Source organism: Typopeltis vanoorti, chromosome 2, assembly GCF_054136105.1.
Source record: "Typopeltis vanoorti isolate ZY-2024b chromosome 2, IOZ_Tvanoo_1.0, whole genome shotgun sequence".
NCBI lineage: Eukaryota > Metazoa > Arthropoda > Arachnida > Uropygi > Thelyphonidae > Typopeltis > Typopeltis vanoorti.
In genome coordinates, this window is record NC_143550.1 from 67,099,304 (window position 1) to 67,119,782 (window position 20,479).

A 20,479-nucleotide genomic window follows, 5' to 3' on the forward strand; every position below is an offset into this window, starting at 1 on the left:
CTGCCATTTTCTTCACAAGAAGACAAGAATCTCACTTTGGAGAAGTTAAACTTTTTAACACAGCCATCCCATGGAGATCTAGCACCAAATATCTAGGCATTCAACTTGCTAACCATTTAAACTTGAACTTCCACATAGTTTATGCATGCAAAAAAGCAAACTCTGCAATTGTGCAACTCTATTCTCTCCTCAATCGAAGAAGTCAAGTCAGCACTGAAAACAAACTACGGATCTACAAAACAATTATCAGACCATCGTTAACTTACGGATCGCCGGGCTAGGGGCACACTCCCCCCCCCCCCCCCCCACCAACATCAAAAAGCTACAAGTTATTCAAAATAAGTGCCTCCGTATGATTTTCAATGCTCCGTGGTTTGTCAGAAATGCTCTCTTACATCGCGATGCCGATATTCCAGATATTCCCACGTTTCTCCATAATATTGCCACTGCTTATTTTGCCAAAGCAGCTGTTCATCCCAATCAACTCATTCAAGAGTCATCTAACTATTACGAACACGATAGGTGGAAACATAAGCGCCCGAAAACAGCTCTGCTTATCGGTTCAGATATCTCCGTACAGCCCTAAATAAGGTGGGCCAGGTGCTTGCTAACCTTTAATATAAGTCTATTTCATCGCTATGAAATAGACTTATATTAAAAACGATGCGTAGTGTGTATTCGCAAATCGTCTACTCAACTCGCCCCCCACCCAAGGTTAAATCCTGAGCGCTCGGCCCCCTCCAAGATTAAATCCTGAGTGCGCCACTGATTCCACCGCAATCATTCTTTCTTTTGATGTTCCAATAATAATAATAATGTTTCTCTCCATTCATTTCCACTCATATTGTAATTTCTTGAGTTAAAATAAATCAGTATAGCCTACCATACTGTTTTTAAATGAATTAAAACATCTCCAATCCTTTCATCCAAGGATTAAACTTCACACGCAAACTTTCTTTGCTTACACTCGGATAAACAAATATATATTAAAAAAAAAAATCACCCAACGTCTTTTTATTCCCGTATATAGGGAGTAGGCGAGGCCGTTTCAGCCCTATCTAACTTTTAAAAATATAATTACTTCATTAAAGGCATCTTTAATGAAGTAATTTATTAATTTTGTCACATATCGTAACTGGGCGGCCAGTAACTTTTTTTTTTTTTCTTTTCCAAGTGAGCTGACTTCGTCCCCTTCAGTTTTGTGAACACACAGACACACGGACAGTGGTAGCTTATTGATAATGCTCTTTTGGAAAGTCCTGAATCCGAATCTCGTATAGAGCAAGAAGAATCATTATTTATAAGAGCTTTTCAATTAAATGTGATCTAGCCAATCTCATACGGATATTGCAAGGTTTTTTTATCCTGCAAACCCAAGAAATCCGTATTTAAGAGACACAATACCATCTACTCGTTTACAAATACTTTCTTCAGTAAGCACGGAAATGATGATAATGTCACATGGTCATATTTCCTTAAGCACCATATTGTTATAACCATCCACAACCACATTATTTAGATCAACGAATCAGTTGATTTTCTTTCATAATTTATAAAAATCTTATAATGATATGCAAGGCTTAAAAAATTATGCTAGCTCAATTCAACTTAGGTGGCCTTACATATCATATTCGAGTGTTTTAGTTGTGGATCAGGTCAATTTAAAAACTTATGCTACAGATAATTTTTACTCTGTTTAATTACCAATATGTCAACTACCAATATATTAGTGCGAGAAATAGATGTTTGTTTACGAAGTAAATTATACTTGCCAAAAAATTATATTATTGTTTAATCCTTTACTCTTGTGTGAACACATTTTGTACGTAAAGTGCTGACTTTACATCAGTTGCCTAAACATCCCATAATGCAAAGCACAGTTTTTCGGGCATGTGCACGCGCACGGAAGGAAGTGTGTTTGGCAGTGCAGTTTATTATTATTATTTGTGACATCTCCAGGGAGTCCAAAGACTCATCGAAGGAGAGTGTGCCAACAGGATCGAACGATTTGTACCTTTCCAACTACTAGCCGCGCTTAAATTTGCTTAACTTTTTGCGTGAGCCATTAGTAGCAGAGGCTCTACCAATCGACCAATTGTTATTATTATTATTTTCATCCTAATGAAATCTGCCTGTCTTGATCACGTGAATTACAATATAGGAAATCGAAGGCTTTTATAAACATAACGAAATTTTTGCCGATCATTTGTATATTCGCCAGCTAAAATATCCAATTTATATGTAACACACTATTGTATTTAATACAAAGTTTCGGTGAATTTCATAGCAGCATTAAACATTAAAATGGCAAATAACTAAATTAAAAAAAAAATATATATATATATATATATATATATACATATACACTTCAACACTCATATACAATATATATATATACTGTATATATATATACATAATTATATATATAATTTTATCTACATATTTATATACAGGGCTCTATAAATTATGAAAACTCCTACTCGCTACGGGAAAAAAAAAACGTACTCGCTCAAAATACTTTTCATTCTTTACTATGTTCCAATAAATCAGTATGAGTTTCATAAAGTGATTAGTGGTTGCATCATGATTTGAGAAGGTTTCCTTCGTATGAGAGCCATTTGAAGGAGGAAAAGTCATTAAATAAGAATAGAAAGAACAGTAAAAACAGTATTAATTTTATGCAAAATGTAATTTATTACTTTAATTTTTGTTACTAGAATGGACCTGTATATTACGCATTCTTCTGTTTCTTAAAGTTCAAAATATTTTTTTTTCCAGAAAATTATTATTTTTATTAAATAAAAAATGTAAATATAATAAACATAAGATTTATATATATGTGTGTGTGTGTGTGTGTGTGTGTATATATATATATATATATATATATATATATATATATATATATATATATATATATATATATATATATATATATATATACACACACACACACACACACACAATAGAATAGTATAGTGCAGAAGTGTTTATATTTATTTTTCCATTCAGGTTTTGCAACTCCTGGGACATTTCCCTTCTCGGTTCTCTAATTACTATACTGCAGTGGCGCACTCAGGATTTAATATTGGAGGGGGAATCTTGGCTGGGGGAGAGTTGAGTAGACTATTTGAGAATACACACTACACACTGATTACGACCTATGACCGATTATCAATACATGATACCCATCCTCTGGCAAACTAGCGCTCGGTCTGCCAGAGCACTACTTCGTTCGCCTTGCGTTCACAGCGGCCGTGATTCTGAGAGCTATAGGGTATTCTCACCTTATGCGACCGCTAATTCATAATTAGTATAGAAATAGAAAACACGACGCAACGTAAATATAAAAATGAATCTTAATTAGGAAAAGATTATTTTTGGGAAATTTCCGAGTATATTGTTCCTTTTTCTTTTGGAGGGGAACAGGGCCCCTCCAAAATGGTGCGCCACTGCTATACTGTATATGTGTAGAGTTGTATTTATTTACTTATTTATTTTTAGACGATTCTACTCATGTAAGCTGTTATCTTATAGTGCATTGGTACTAGTACTGAAGTTGGGCAAGGGTTACATCCTGAGACCAAGCATAGGCAACTTCTTCAGGCTAATAGCATAGCTAGGTTTATGGCGCCCTTTGCAAATTCGTAGCTAATGCTTTTTTTTTGTGTGTGTGTGTAACCATTTTGTAATTGGTAAATATTCTCATTATCGCCCACTTGACATCGGTGCCCTTTGTAACTGTTCCAATGGCATGGCGTTCTACGCTATTGCTTCAGGACGACAATAAGCTGGAATGTGACCAGGCAATGAAATTCACGTACGCCTAATATTCTCCTATTACAACTTAACAATACTTTTATATAGCACCATCGAATGTTCATATATATTTTGGAAAATATATTCATTTCAAAAATGTTATTTTTTTAAGATATTGCAAATAAATTTTATCCATTTACAGTTTTATATAATTCAACACTTTCCCCCTAATTTCTGTGCACTAATGAAATTCCAGTTTCCCGGGGAATGAACAGTGATTTTCGTGAATTTATTTGCAAAAACTTTCTTCTTAAAACTCTGCTGACCAAAGAAAAGAGCACCGTTTCTGCTTTTGAGCCCATGATTTGTCCCCAGTTCTTTGTTTCCTGCTCGTAGCATTCGTTCGACTGGTTTATCGCACGAAAACGCTTTCTTTTGGTATAGTTATTTTTTTATATTCTAAGTATTGAAAGTCATGATCAACGTATGCAATTTAAAAATGGCATGAATAAAATCCGAGAATGCATAAACTTCCATACAAGTAACTATCCTAGAAGTGCTTTAGCCTTTTCTTCTGGGTAATAAAAGGCGCGAGCACTTAAAATGGTATATCACAGAGATGTGATGGATTTTGTTGTTACTCTTTGCAAAATGACTGCCAACGTGGGCGTTAGAAAAATACAACCGTTCGCTTTCCTGCCTGGTTAATGTACTTACCTAATCGTGTGCTAGCAACAAATCCAGTCTCCTCGTCCTTTGCTTTTCAGTTTATCGTTTACAGTAATTTTACGTTTCTCGTAGTAGTTTTAAGTTTAATTTAGTATAGAAAAAGAATAAGTAAGGCGGTAGCTACTGCAAGGTTGTTCTCAGGATCTGTTTTTATTTTTAGTCTTGTTAACTTAAGGTTTTCAGAAATGCAGTTTTGTACTGTAGAGTAACTGAATACTAACTAGTTATATAATACATGCCAGAGGAAGATTTTTCATTTTTGTTAATTATTGATGGCTTTCCATGAAGCCATCAATAATACTGCATATTAACTTCTTATTAGCCAGGTTTAAATTGATTATCACTGTGTTTGCATATATCTAATGAATAATTTCAGAGGATGCAATACTAAATTTTCCAAGTCTTTCTATTCCCCCCCCCCCTGTTTTTAAGGATTGGTAGTAATAAAATACCACTTCCTTTCTTGTGCTTTTTTAAATTTTCTCAAAAAAAGGTTTTTATTTATTTTAAGGACTGCCTTCTTTATTTGCAAAACTAATTAATGGGATGTTTGGGAGAAAAAAAAATTAAATTTCTCATACTTAGAATAAGAGAGGATTTTTCAGTACCACTTGGTAACTCAATAATACAGTATTCAGATGTTCATTTTGTGTATTGTAAACTAAACTTTCTGTGTTAAACTCCTCATCAATATACATGACTTTGTTTTCAGCTAATCTCTGTGCTTTCAGGTGAGTATTTTCAGTTTTATTGATTAACAGAAAATACTACTTGAGGCTAAATCTGGCATCAAAGGTTATGTGATATTACTAAAGGACTAGTAACAATCCAGTAACTTCATTCATATACTTCAGTATTTACTAAATACTATTAGTATGTGAATTCATATGGTATAAGTATGTAATATGTTAATGTGATGTCATATGAAATAGTCTCATCATAACAGCAAGCCATCACTGTGAGTTATTAAAGACATCTGATGTGAGCAGATCCTGTGATATGTCAGTTTGAGGAAATTATTACATGATTGAGTAACCATTTTCATGTGTCAAATATTACCTCCCTTGTTCCCCACTGAAAATTTCTAGATATAACAGAAATTAAGTCATTTGGATTGCTTATGAAGTTTATAGACATAACATATATGAAACTCATTATAATGTATAACATCTCTTTGTTTTTTATATGCAATCCAAACAAATGCTCATATCAATAAGTTTTAATTAACAAAGTGTAGTTTCAAGTGGGAATGGTTTCCTCGGCTGTGCTAAAGGATCTTAAAAAGTCTAGTGATAAAACAAATTTTATTAGTATTCTTTTCAAGATATCTGTTAACATACCCATAATATACAGTTAGAGAGCTAGTAGTTATTTTGTACCAGATTTCTATGATGATCATTGGAGATTATATCAGGTCAACAAAAATACCAGGGAGTTCTTTCAATGTATGATATATATTCTTCCACAAGATTTTGTGCATAGCAGATTGTATGTTTGGCAAGGCCAGATTGTTCAGGCAGTTAAAGATACTTGATATAAGATGTATACTCTTCATGATGAACAAAGGCAGATTTTTTCAAAAAAAGATATGTCACAATACCCAAGGATTTGGTAGATGCCTAGAAAATTAAGTGAGAAAGCTTATTATAGTAGTTATTCTACTGTAATTTAGTAATCTAGTTAAGAAATTCTGAAAACTTGTACTGATTTATGTAAGAGTATAACATCACCTACACCAAGATATGACAATAGCGAGTTGAGAAAATAGTTGAGTTAAGTGAGGCAAAGGTGGGAGGGTTCAGTTTGTGAATCTGTGAAGTGAATTTGAATGAACTCGGAATGGTTTGCAGTTGGCTGATTGTATTTGAATGGGTGTTGTGTTGGGTATTTGGAAAATATCCAAAACCGATTTTGCTTAGAAGGTACAGAATCAAGAAGTTACTGTAGCTAACGATCCAAGGATACTTGTGAAGCAGGATAGCACAGCCAAATGGATTGTATGATGGGAGGAAGATGTAGTTGTGACAGTACAAGGTGATGTATTGCATAAAGGTGAGAATGTGACTTTTCCAGCAACACTAAGAATATCAAATTGATACTAAGACTATCAACACTGAGATACCAAACTTGCTTCTCTCTCAAGCTTTATGCAGATGATGTTGTACTCCTAAACACATCCAGTGCAGGTCTCCAGAATTCTCTTAACTACATTGAATAATGACTGTAACAAATTTGGCATGAGCATCAGCAATAAAAAAGACCAAAATTATGAAAATAGCCAAGAACATAGAAAACTTCAGCTGTATTTTCAATGGAGAACCTATAGAACAAATAAAATATTTCAGCTATTTAGGCACAGTTTTTAGTGAAGATGGCAAATGAAATATAGAAATAACAAACAGAATAAGCAAAGCTGGTATGGTGGGGAGCCAGTTGAATAAATTTGTATGAAATTGTGTACTGCTAGTTTTATGCTTTGGCATTAAACTAGCAGTACAAGACAGTGCTCAAACCAGTGTTAAGTTATGGATACGAGCATTGAGTTAGAAATAAAGCACTTGATGAAAGATTAGAGACCACAGATATGAGAGTTCTGAGAAAAATTAGAAGCCTGAGTAAATGGCACCAATGGCAGAATCATATTAAAAATGAAGATATTAGAAGGAATTTGACATTGTTGGCATTCAAGAATGTGTGAGCAGGACTAATCTAAGGTGGTATGGTCACTTAAACAATGGGAGAGGAAATGTTAATAAAACAGGTATTTGATGCAAGGTGGCAAGAAAACGACTCGGAGAAAGATATGAGTGGGTGGATTCAGTCAGAAGTGTCTTAGAATACTGAAATGTTAGATATGACAGTATTGGACTGCTAACATGTAATAGACTAATTTGGAAGAAAATTATATAAGAGATTTAGTAATAATGTAAACTTAATCATGTCGTGTATATGCTGTCATAGAAGCGTATACATCCTTTAAGTTTACATAATAGGAAATTGATGATATAATTTTTAATTTATTTGTTAATGATATTTCATGTGGATTGACTGGAGATCTTCAAATGTTTGCTAATGATGCAAAGTTAGATAGAATTATCAGGAGCAGTGCTAATGTTAATCCTCTACAGAAAGATTTGAATTGACTTTTAACATGGTCAAATGAGTTTTAATATTAATAAATGCAATGCGTTACTCTTTGGGATAATACAGAGATACAAGACTAGTATTGGTATAGTACTCCAGGAAGTGGATGAAAAAGTTGGAAACAGTTCAGCCTAATTTTGTAATCTAATTTGTTTGGTGCTAAATATCACTGTGGTTGGTTTGTTTGCCAGATAGACACAATATGACAATTGTGAGATAGTTTGCTACAATATGCAAACAGTTAATGTCAGAATTCTCTCATCAGTCAGTCTTAATGCAAGTCCAAGTGCTGGTTTCTTTTCTAGAAAATTTGATTATATAAATTCATACAGTTTCTAGAATCAGATGACTAATTAAAGTTACAGGTTCAGAGAAAATATTCACAAGCTGTAACACCAGCAGTCCTTTCTGAGGAAATTAAAATGTTTATTTTACTATACTAACATAAAAATGGACTTTTATTAAAATTCATCTACCAACAAAATGCAAAAAATAACTTAACAAAACTCACAAATTTTAAGCCCAAGAATTAAACTTAATGATTTTACATTTAATGTGGAAGGAAAAAAAAAAAGCTGCTGTATTTTCAACTGGAACTTATACTGAATTGCAAGATGACTTAGAACTGAAGGTGATTTTGCCATTTGACTTTTATAATATTAGCAAAAAATCCAATTAACAATGAAGAAAAAAGTCATTCTCCATTCATTTTGAAAAAAGACCGTTGAATAAATAAATTCTGTTTTGAAGTATTTGCATGCATTAATTCTGTTACTTTTGAGAAATATTGTACCGTATAAGTTTTATAACAATCATGATTTGTGCTGTGTCAGATTAAAATATTAGAAGGCAGAGAACTTTTCTCTAGAAAAATTTTTTTTAACTCTATTTTCTCTTGTATGTAACTGACAGATAAACTCTTTTTTTGACATCAACAGTAGGTCATATTAATAGTTTTCATCTGACTTCTATAATAGTTCCCATTTTAGTCATTATGAATCATTCCTGACCAGAAATACTGGCATACAGTATTTTAACAATGGTAAGAAATGTAGTTCATTGTTCCTAGTTATAAATATCCTATGAATAAAGTAGGAATGCTTAACCGACCTAAATGAGACCTTGAAAGGGGAGAACACAAGATTACGTAACTTAAAATTTCAGTTAATATGGAGCTACTTAATTAATAAGTCAGTTAATTTGAATTCTGTAATAATTTTGTGATAGTTTTCCCTGTAAAAGTCTATGAAAATATTTACTCCATTCATTCTTCCCCCCTTTTAAGCCAGAATAAATGCTTCAAATGTTATTCAAATCTTATATAAATACCAACTTAACTTTTTTTTTTTTTTTACTACCAAGGATACAAATGAAATCACAAATGCGGTGTCAGTGGTGGACAATTGAAAGGATACTTTGTAGACCATAAAATAAATGTTACCCACTCAGTTAGTCAGACTACCAGTATATGCTTCTGAGGCAGTATATTTTTATGATTAGTATTTGTTGAATTTAAAAGCAGGAAGACAGAGTAATTTTGACATCTCAAAAATGTTCCATATTGTTGTGAGCCTCAACTTCCACTACTTCAGCTATAAAAACTGCATGCTGCATGAGCCTTCTGTCTTGTTCGCTTGTCATATATCTGACATGGGCAGGGAATACAAACCTAGAATCTCCAAAACCTATCTAGCTTGGTCAGCATTGATAGTATCATTTGGTTGAGAAGATCAGGGTTTAATTTCTGTCTGGGATGCAAAGAAACTTTATAAAGATTTTTCAACTGAATGTGAATCAACAAGTCTCATGTTCTGTGGGATGGTAAACTTCCTACAACTGAGGTTTTTCATCCCACAAAACAGGCAAACCAAACAACGATTTATAAACATATGCGTTAACTTTATAGCAGGGACAAAGAGACCTTCAAGTTAGTTAAGGGATTCTATCAGATTAATACAGAAGAAATTATTAAAAGGGTGGATGTTAAGATGGGAGAATGAGGGGTCATCCCTGAAAGTTGTATAAAAATGTGGTAAAGAAGGGTGTGAGGAGTAGATTTTTTATGTGGAGAGTTGATAGTGAGTGGAATGCATTGCCTGAGTGCATTATGAGTGCAGATAATGTAAATAACTTCAAAGCTCACTATGATAAACATGTTGCAAATTGAGTGGGCCTTCCACGATGTGTCTGTTGGCTCCATGGAGGTTACCAAATAATAATAATATATAACATTCCACTCCAGAATAATTGTCTGAGGAACAAAAAGAATTTATTCTTTGGATATTTATTTCAGCCCCTGCTTTATAGCCTCAGTTGCTTCAACTGTAATTCAGAACAACAACCTGGAATATCCACTCTGTAATCTTCTCTGGCCAAAAATTTCCTTGCCTCATTCTTTTTGCATCCATTTTCTGTCTTTATTGCTCTCTAAATATACTCATTTCTATACTCACTTTGATCTATCTGCCAGGATATCAGCTACTGTGTGTCTGTTGACTCCATGGAGATTACCAAATAATAATAATATATAACATTCCACTCCAGAATAATTGTCCGAGGAATAAAAGGAATTTATTCTTTGGATATTTATTTCAGACGCTGCTTTATAGCCTCAGTATTGCTTCAACTATAATCCAGAACAACAACAATCTGGAATTTCTACTCTGTAATCTTCTCTGAATGAGAACTACAGAGAATGATTTATGCCAAACAGAAAATGCAGCTGTTTAACTCTAAGGCTTCTGTAGTGAAAATGAAAAGAGGAGTTAGACAAGGTTGTATCTTTTCACCAAATCTATTTAATATCTATAGTGAGACAGTGATGAAAAAGATTGAAAAACAAAAAATAGGAATTTGTACCAATGGTATAAAATACAACAATCTTAGATATGCTGATGATACCATTCTAATAGCAGAAAACAAATTAATCAAATTACTCAGCTACTAATTGAAGAAGGTAAAGAATTTGGATTAGGTATAATTACAAATTTATGAAATTAGATATTACAAATTTATGAAAATCTCAAAAGAAAACAGATCTAAGCCAGAAATGTCCATAAACAATATGAAAATTGATCATAAATATTTAGGCACCTACTTTACTGCAGATGGAGAGCAAGATAAAGAAATAAAAATAAGAACAGCTATAGCTAAAGATGCCTTTTGGAAAAATAAAGATCTTCTCAGAAGTTCTATGGGTATCGAGACAAAGAAAAGAATGATAAGAACATTAGTGTGTTCAGTTTTCACATATGGAAGTGAGACCTGGATATTCAAGAATAGAGTAAGACAACAGATAATGGCCTTTGAAATATGGTGCTATAGGAGAGCTCTGAAAACTCATGGACAGAACATGTGACAAATACAGATGTCCTACAGAGAATGAGAACACAAAGATCTTTATTACAGGAAAATGATCCAGAGAAAGATGAGATGGTAGGACATGTACTGAGAGGTTCAGCAGGACAGAGGATACTAACAGTTTTAGAAGGAATTATGGGAAAAGGATCAAGAGGCAAAAAACGAAGGACATAAGATCATGGACAGGATCACGTGGCTATGCAGAAACCGAAAGGAAAGCCACCAACAGAGAGAACTGGAAGGACATGGTGCTGCACCCTCTCACTGAGGAAGCTACATGAAGAAGAATATTCTCTAGCCAAAAATTTCCTTGCCTCATTCTTTTTGCATTCATTTTCTGTCTTTATTTCTCCCCAAATATACTCATTTCTATACTCACTTTGATCTATCCACCAGGATATCAGACATTCTTTACTATCCTATCAACATCCTTGACCTTTCTTAACGAGATATCCTTTCAAATATGCTAAGGAATCTCAGCTTCTCTTATTAATTTGTATTGCATTGTAATCAAAGCTTTATGTGTTAAGATTTAAGTGCTGGGAAAAACTCATTTTAATTAAATACTATTTTTAATCCTTTCCTAGAATAAAACAGTGCTAGGAAAGGATTAAAAATAGTATTTAATTTTTCCAGTATCTCGTCTCAGTTACAGACACATTATCAGGAATACAATATGAGACTTGACACACATACCACAAAACTAAATGAAACATGGATGAAAGACTAGACTAACTAGGTGGGGCACCCTCTATGGACACTTGTTGGTAGCCTAGGATGTAAACTGGAATCTCGAAGTATTAGGGTTTCCCATATTTTGGGATGATTTATGCAACCGTATTTATTCAAATTAGGAGGATTTTTAAGCGCAGCAGCAATTTCTAAAAACAGTCTTTCTGTCCTAAATTTATTGTGATGGAGCATGATGATCTTTTTCCAGTTGATTCTGCGAGTTGTATATTGGTCTGCAAGCAGTGGCGTAGCTTGGGGTGGGTGCAGAGGGGTGTCCACCCCGGGCAGCACTTTGGACCTTTTTGAACTTTTGCAGTTAATTCTAAAATACAGTCTCGAGAACTGCAAATTTTCCTCAGAATTGCTGTAAGTGTTGTTAGTTGTGAGAGGAGTTTTTCTAAATAAAATTTGATTAAGAATTACCTACATTACTATGAAATAGACTTTGCCAATGTCATCAATTTTGCTAACAGAAAAGCAAGAAAAATAACATTTTAGAATGTTGAAATTAAAGTTTTACTTAAAAAATAAACATGTTTTTTATTTCCCTATATATTGTTTTGACTTTTTGTAGTATTTTTGGTGTGTATTGAGAGGGGCGGCAAACTCGGGGACCACCATGGGCAGCATCAGCTCTTGCTACAGCACTGTCTGCAAGCCAGGTTGACCATAGTCATGACTCCAGATGTTTTTTTTTTATGTTCTTCATGCAGACGGTAGCTAATCTTCCTCTCTGTCCATAGTAGGTCACCTTGCAGGAACAAGGAACTCTATATGCACCTGGAACTGAGAAAGAAGGGAGTTTGTCTTTATGGAGTGGACAAGGATAGCTAGTTTTTAAGTAGGGCTTGAAAGTGGTGTGAAGATTGTATTTCTTTAAGATTTTGACTATTTTTTCTGATGTGGCCTAGACCTAAGGGGATGGCGATAGCAATACTAACACCTCAAATTAAACCTCTTCATACAGTAGTTAACCTGTTGTGAAAAAGGCTTAGTGAAGCTGCCATGAAGCGTCCCAAGTCTCGGCCACAATTTTGCCATGGTACTTCAATAGGTACTGGCACTAGACCTGTATTGTAATGTTCACATTGAATGCAGTATCTGTAACTTAGCTCCTGAGATAGCTAACAATATTAGGATTGATGTTGGCAGTTCTTTCTAGCTCTTTACCTCCTAAAAGAAATCTATCTTCCTGCTAGCTCAGTGCCCTCAATAAACTAAGTAAAGATAACAGCATAGTCATCACTAGGTCTGACAAGGGAAGTGCTACCATTATCCTCAATGCCAGTGAATATAATAAGAAAATGGATATCATTCTTAGAGACCACTCCACCTATAGACTTTTAGATTATGATCTCACTAAATTGCAAATCATGAAACTAAACTAAAAAGTCTGCTCAAAAAAGTTTCTTCTTGGCTTCCTGACATCACAGAAAAACTTAAACCCTTCAGTTACCATTCCTCTACCCTCCCCAGATATATGACTTACTTAAAGTCCATAAACCCAATTCCCTACTAATACCTACAGTAGAAATCACTGATTCTTGATTGACGATGAACAAGACGATAAGCTCTATCTTGCAATGTTGGTCGATTGGTAGAGCCTCTGCTACTAATGGCTCAGTTAAGTAAGTTTGAGCACGGTTAGTAGTTGGTAGGGGACCAATCATTCGATGCTGTTTGCACACTCTCCCTTGATGAGTCTTTGGACTCCCTGGAGGTGTCTAATAATAATAATAATAATGTTTGAGCATCCTGCACTTCATTAGTGGCAGACTTTGCAGTCAACCAGGAAAATGCTGCAAGGACATCTGTGAGCACTAGAACTCAGCACTCAGAGTTGCATGCCTCAGTTACCCTAACAGAGCTTCTGCAAACAAACCACACATCATCCCCCTCAACACCAAATGATGTTTGGACTGGTGTCTTTCACATTGCCTCTGGACTGTAGATGATTGGAAAATGGTTCTGTGGAGCAATGAATCTTTCATTCTGATGGTCATGTTTTGGATCTAGATTACCAGGGGAACAGTTCTGGCAGAACTGCATCATTCCAACTTCAAGTTTGGTGGAGGTTCAGTAATGGTATGGGGATATTTCAGTTGGATTGGACTTGGTCCATTGGTGAATGTGCCCAAAACCATGATGTTCTGACATGCTGGAAGTACTTCAGCAGCGAATCTTGCATGCTTCAGAACAATGCTCCATGCCATACTGCACTGCATGTCCGAGACTGATTTCCACAAAACAACGTTGAGGTGTTGGACTCTGGATCAGAGTCCAGACTTCCCTCCACCAAAGGGAATGTTGCTGTCATTCAGGCCAAATGTGGTCCCACTCAGTACTAGAAATGCAATTAAAATGCATTTTTTGACCACAACTATATGTCTAAATACTTTTGTCAACATAGTGTATATTTTTGCTGTTACAGCTGCCAAATGTCTAGGCTTTTCAACCAACAGGCCATGGGAGTCAAATCCCACCTTGACTGGATCATTATGAAATTCAGATGGTAAATTATTTTTAACATCCTACTTATTGGAGATGATGTCCTTTCTTGTTTGGTCTCTGGAATCAGGCTTCCAAATTATTTAACCCTTGGCCTGCCCATGATTCTGAATGTGTTAGTTTTTTAGGTGAGTGGGATCACTTCTTCTTCTTTCACTCTGCCTTATCCCATGTTAAATGGGGTCGGCGCACCAATCTTTAACCTTCCTTTTCCAAGTTCTCCAGTCCAGAGCATCCTTCGGACTCCATCCTTTCTCCCTAAGATCCTCTGTCATCTTATCCCTCCACCTGAGCTTGGGCCTGCCTCTTTTCCTCCTTCCCTCCAACTCCATATACTCCACTCGTTTACCAACATACTCCTCACCCTTCCTCTCAACATGTCCAAACCACCTCAGCCTACTTTCTTGTATCTTCTTGCCAATTGGTCCCACCTTAACCGTCCCTCTGATGTAGTCATTCCTTATCCTGTCCTTCTTTGTCACACCACTCATCCATCTCAACATCCGCATCTCCGCTACCTCCATCTTCCTCTCCTGTGCCTTGGTTATAGGCCACGTCTCTGCACCATGGAGCATCGCCGGCCTCACCACCATCTTATAGAGCTTTCCTTTCCTCTTACAACTCGCTCTCTTGTCCCACAGGACCCCGCTCATCTTCCTCCAATTCATCCAACCGCATGTTATTCGGTGCTGTATTTCCTCATCCAGGTCACTATTCCTCTCGACAACCGACTCAAGGTACTTGAATTTCTTCCCTGAAATTAGCCTTTCACCCTGGAGTCGTATGGCGATATCCTCGTCACTCCCCATTGACATATATTCAGTCTTCACCCAGTTAATTCTCATGCCGCTCTCCTCCAATGCCTTTCTCCACTCTTCCAGAGTATTTTCAAGCTTCTCTTGGGATGATTTGCATAGAACAATGTCATCGGCAAACAGCATGCTCCATGGTGCCTCCTTCTTGACATCCTCCACTATTACATCCATGACCAGGTCAAAGAGGTAGGGGCTCAGAGCTGACCCTTAGTGTAGCCCTACGACAATAGGGAACCCTTCTGTCATGCTGACACTAGACCTGACCTGAGTTTCTGTTCCCTCATACATCTCCTTCACCAACTTCACGTACTTCTCCGACATCCCCTTCTTCCTCATACACCTCCATATCTCCTGCCTGGCCACTCTGTCGTATGCCTTTTCCAGGTCTATAAACACCATGTGCAGATCCACTTGCATCTCTCTATATTTCTCCATCAATCACCTTAGTGCAAATATTGCATCCGTTGTCCCTCTTCCTGGCATAAATCCAAACTGCTCCTCACCAATTTTCGTTTCCTGCCGTAACCTTGCTTCAATTACTCTTTCCCATGAGTGGGATCACTATTAAAAATAAATTGCTATCTGCTTACACCCTTAAGGAAGTCACATCTACATTGAAGATTTTAGAATTTATGAGAACCATGTAACATTTTCTTTGACATCTGAAACTTGCAGCATAGTTACCTTATATGTCGACGTATAAGATGACTCTCAAATACTACAGAAAACCCCTCGAAATCATGTCATCTTATACAGTGAGTATAAAAAGGAAGCTTAATTTCTTGGATGAACGTTTAGCTAGTTACAATACATCATTATATAAGAAAATAGGCAGTGTTTATAAACAAATCAGATTAATTTTTTATTACATAAATTTATTTAAAATATTACTATAGATAAGTCTTAAAACAAATAATAATTATTAACCTCGATTTTCATGTTAATTTTCTTCATTATCTGTTGAAAATAGTTCTTCAGATTCATTGTTTAAATGATCGTCATATGGATCCCAGTTCGAATCCGGTGAATTGATTTTGTTTTCATCATCATCAGTGTCCCACAACAGATCATCTTCCATACTATCCATAAGATTAGAGATACCACACTTTTTAAATGATTTTATTACAGTCTCTACTTTTACTTTATTCCATACTTTGATCACAAAATTGCATAGCAGATCAAGTGATGATATGCAAAATTAATAATTAATTAAAATTGAGGCTAATCACTTTTAATTAGGGTAATTCTCATAAATACTAAATGTATGCTATGCAAAAAAAAAAAAAAACAGATATGCATAGATATAAAAATAACGTATATAACAACAATACCTAACGTTGCATTAATACAAGAAAGAAGAAATTGGGGGGGGGGTCATCTTATACAACTGACATAAGCTTAAAACCTAAAAATAGCCTAAGATTTAGGCAGAAAGAGATTTCTCCAAGGCACTCAAACCATTATAACAGCCATCTGTCATGAGTAAAAAATTTCAACCCAAGTCGCTCATGATAGTGGCATGGAATGTGAATGGATTAATGAACAAGGTCTTGGAGCTTCAAGAATTTGCGATTTGTCTCAGTACTGATATCATCCTGATTGGTGAAACACACCTAAGATCAACCAATAACCTTAAAATCCGTGGATACACTATGTACAGAAATGACAGAACTGGTGCGAGAGGGGGAGGCACTGTCATATATATTAAGAGTTACCTGAATCATAATACAATAGCCAACCCTCAAATCGTAAACCTCGAGGTGACTGGGGTGGAGGTACATACCAGCAATGCTGGCAGTCTCATGATTTATGCTGCTTATATACCTCTGAGCATTCCTGTGTTAACAACTGATCTGGACCCCATACTTGGACAAAATGATTCCATAATAATAGCAGGAGACCTCAATTCAAAACACACAACTTGGCACAGCTCTTCAATTAACTCCAAAGGCTACACACTATTCAACTACACAATGCTGAACTCTGCAGTGGTGACAGGCCCCACCGAGCCTACTCACGTCAGCCCATCAGGTAGCTCAGATGTGCTAGACATCATCATTTTCAAAAATATAAGATACCAATATAAATTGGAAACAGTTAGGAAATTATCTTCTGACCACAGTCCCATAGTGCTTAATCTAAGTTCATCAGATCAATTCTCTTCTCCACACACATTCATACTTTGAGATAGGTTAGCCAAGGTTCTTCCAGATTATATTGGTCCAGTGCCCAATATCAGTAAAAAGGAAGAGATTGGCACAGCAGTAAATAACTTAACCATACAAATTCAGAAAGCAACAGAATCAGTCAGACAATTCACAATCTTCCACCCAACCAACCGTATCCCAGAAGAAACCATGGAGCTAATCAGAGCAAAAATAGAGCCAGAAAGAGATACCACAATACCAGAGCCCCCCCCCCCCCCCCACAAGAAGACAAAACAGTATTGAACAACCTAAACAGACAGGTCTGGGAAGCTCTCCAAAAACACAGAAACCAATGGGAATCCAAATTGGCTAACATCAAGACTGAAGATCACTCCGTCTGGAAATTCCTAAGAGCCATCCGCACCAAAAAGCAAATACCCCCTATACAAACAAAGAAAGGGACAGTTCACAAAGATGAAGAGAAAGCTGAAGCACTGATAGATAACCTTGAATCTCAATGCAATCCATCTTATGCAAGCCTTAATATTAACCTTATGTACAAAATTCACCAGCATGTTAGATCAACTTTATGGCAGCACACTGTTAATTCTGAACACGTCACTCCGACTACTCCAGTTGAAGTAATAAATATCATCACACACCTAAATAATAAAAAGGCTCCAGGATCTGATGGCATAACTAACCGAATAGTAAAACTACTCCCAAGAAAGGCCATAGTTCATCTCGTCAATATTACCAATGCAATTTTCAGATTCCAACATTTTCCCACTGCGTGGAAAATAGCCATCATCGTGCCACTGAAGAAGCTAGGAAAAAACCCTCACCTTCCCGAGAGCTATAGACCAATCAGCCTGTTGCCCAGCCTCGGAAAGGTAACAGAGAAAGTGATCCTCACAAGACTCCAAGCAGAAACGGATAGATTAGGAGTTTTGCCTGACGAGCAGTTTGGCTTCTGCAAGGCCCATAGTACAGCTCAACAAATCCACAGGCTAGTAGAAATCATTACGAAAGGTTTCATTTGGAAAATCAGTACTGCTGCCATCTTCATCGATGCAGAGAAGGTGTTTGACAAAGTGTGGCATCGAGGCCTTCTCTACAAACTCATAAAGTTTGGCTTTCCAATCAAGTTGATTTATTTATTTATTTGTGTGGAGTTTCCTCCCTTTTTCTCCCCGTCCCTATTGGGGCGAGTTGAGCTCCCCCTCATGGGGGGTTAAGTACTTATGGCTGTAAATTCGTGTGTATGTTCATGGGGCCGGTTTGCCTGCTTGTGAAAAACGCCAGATAAACTGGTGGGAAAAACCCTACTGCCTGCACCCAAGACTGGCTAACTTGGCTATGGCTGAGGAAGATCCTCAAATTCCTCACGTCTTCGACGAGAATCTAACCTGGGACACTCCTTCCCCAGTCATATGGTTGCAAAGCGCACAGCCACTAGGCTAACCGCCTGAACAATCAAGTTGATAAGGATACTCCACTCATACCTGAAAGACAGATATATGCAGGTCAGGGTCGGAGAATCGATTTTGTCCAGATGCAGGGTCTTTGCAGGAGTCCCCCAGAGCTCTCTTCTGGCCCCTCTGCTGTTCTCAATTTACGTAGCAGATATCCCTCTGAACCCGAGAACAACAATCACTGCATTATATGCAGATGATACTGCATTAATGGCAAGATCTCTGAGCCCAAAACTGGCAACTAGAAGATTGTAAACCAGTATACATATATTAGAGAGATGCTGGAGGACTGGAGGATCCAAGTTAACCCACAGAAGAGTTCAGCCATACTGTTTACAAGGAAGAAAATCCACAATATGGAGGACATTCATCTTTTGAGAGTTAAGATTCCGTGGCAGAGCGAATTCAAATATCTCGGAGTGATCCTGGATAGAAAACTTCTATTCAGCAATCATATAAAACACATTACCTCAAAGAACAACCAAGGTCATAGCCCAACTCTACCCTGTGATCAACAGACAAAGCAAATTGAATACACAAACAAAATTAACAATTTACAAGATGGTGATTCAGCCGGTCATCACTTATGCGTCCCCCACATGGAGCCACACCGCAAATACAAATATTCTAAAACTACAGAGATTGCAGAATAAGTGCCTGAGAATGATTCTGGATGCCCCTTGGTTTACCAGAAACACCCAGATCCATAGAGAAGTCAACATTCCTTACATCTCTTCCCTTCTTTATAGATCTAGCTGTGAAGTTCTTTACCAAGACTAGCAACCACCCAAATTCGTTGATCAAGGAAGCTTTGGAATATAATGAAGCGGAAAGCTACAAATATAAAAGGCCAAAATATATCTTAAGTACAGCTGAACACAGCTAATTTCACTGCCCTCAATGGGCGAGCATGTGGCTCATAAACACTCTATTCAAAGTTTTTCATTTCAGACAAAGGGGAATATGAAAAGCAATTTTGCTTCACCCATCTAGCCAGAAATGTTACTCATTATTCGTTCATTGGTATCACCTTTTGGGTCTGATTCTTGCTGATGGTCTCAATAAAAGTCAAAACCAGTCTGTGTAGTGGCCCTTCTCATAATGCACAGCATTGTACATGTCTATAAGGATATGTGTTGCATTATGGGATACTAAGGCAATTAATGTGAAGTCATTAGCTTCTATATACAAGTGGCCCATTCGTGATGTTACTTTATGTGCAAATTTTTATTTGCTTCCACTTGGATAAAGGATTACACCAATAATATAATTTGTTGGTATCTTTCATTTATAGTATAACCAAGTGAAAAAAACTTTCAAACATTGTTACATAATAGTTATCAGTAAGAATAGTTTTTATAATTTACTTTCAAATATATATTGAAAATGTTTTTGATTGGTGGCTCCAAGTGGTCATCAACTTCGAATGCTTTTTTTTTTTTAGGATTAAAGAGCCTAGTAGACCATGACAGATGCACATTCAGCTGTTGCTTTCAGCTTTTCGATTACTCATGAAGGGGTCAATATCAATTATGATTGGGAAGTTTTGCATCTTATATGGAAAAGTGGACTGAGATCTTGGAAAAGAAGATGGATGAGATCTGTAGTAAGTAGATGATATTTGCTGTCGATTTTAGTGATTAGAAATATTAAGGAGCATTTCATCCCCCCCCCCCTTTCTCCAAGTGAGTGGTGTTTTTATATTTAAATTTACGAAGATGGCTTTATATGTTTTGAATGTTGCCACACTGGTATAGCTCAGACCTTTGATATTTTAGTTTTTCTCTCAAAAACTTGGAATTGGTTATAATTG

General features: G+C 36.3%; 1 protein-coding gene across 4 annotated transcripts in view; it reads left to right on the forward strand.

Moving 5' to 3' along the window:
- Window positions 1-20,479, forward strand: part of LOC150109126 (carnitine O-palmitoyltransferase 1, liver isoform-like) — a 307,532-nt gene that overhangs the window by 99,186 nt on the left and 187,867 nt on the right. The window contains exons 1-2 of one of the 4 annotated variants that reach the window (XM_090405762.1): window positions 4,157-4,194; window positions 20,111-20,272. In XM_090405762.1, the coding sequence (XP_090261888.1) occupies window positions 20,132-20,272 (141 nt within the window). In that variant the 5' untranslated portion in view covers window positions 4,157-4,194; window positions 20,111-20,131. Of the gene's footprint in view, window positions 1-4,156; window positions 4,195-4,487; window positions 4,616-20,110; window positions 20,273-20,479 lie in introns of those variants that run through there. The other 3 variants (XM_090405750.1, XM_090405769.1, XM_090405758.1) reach the window with 3 other exon arrangements.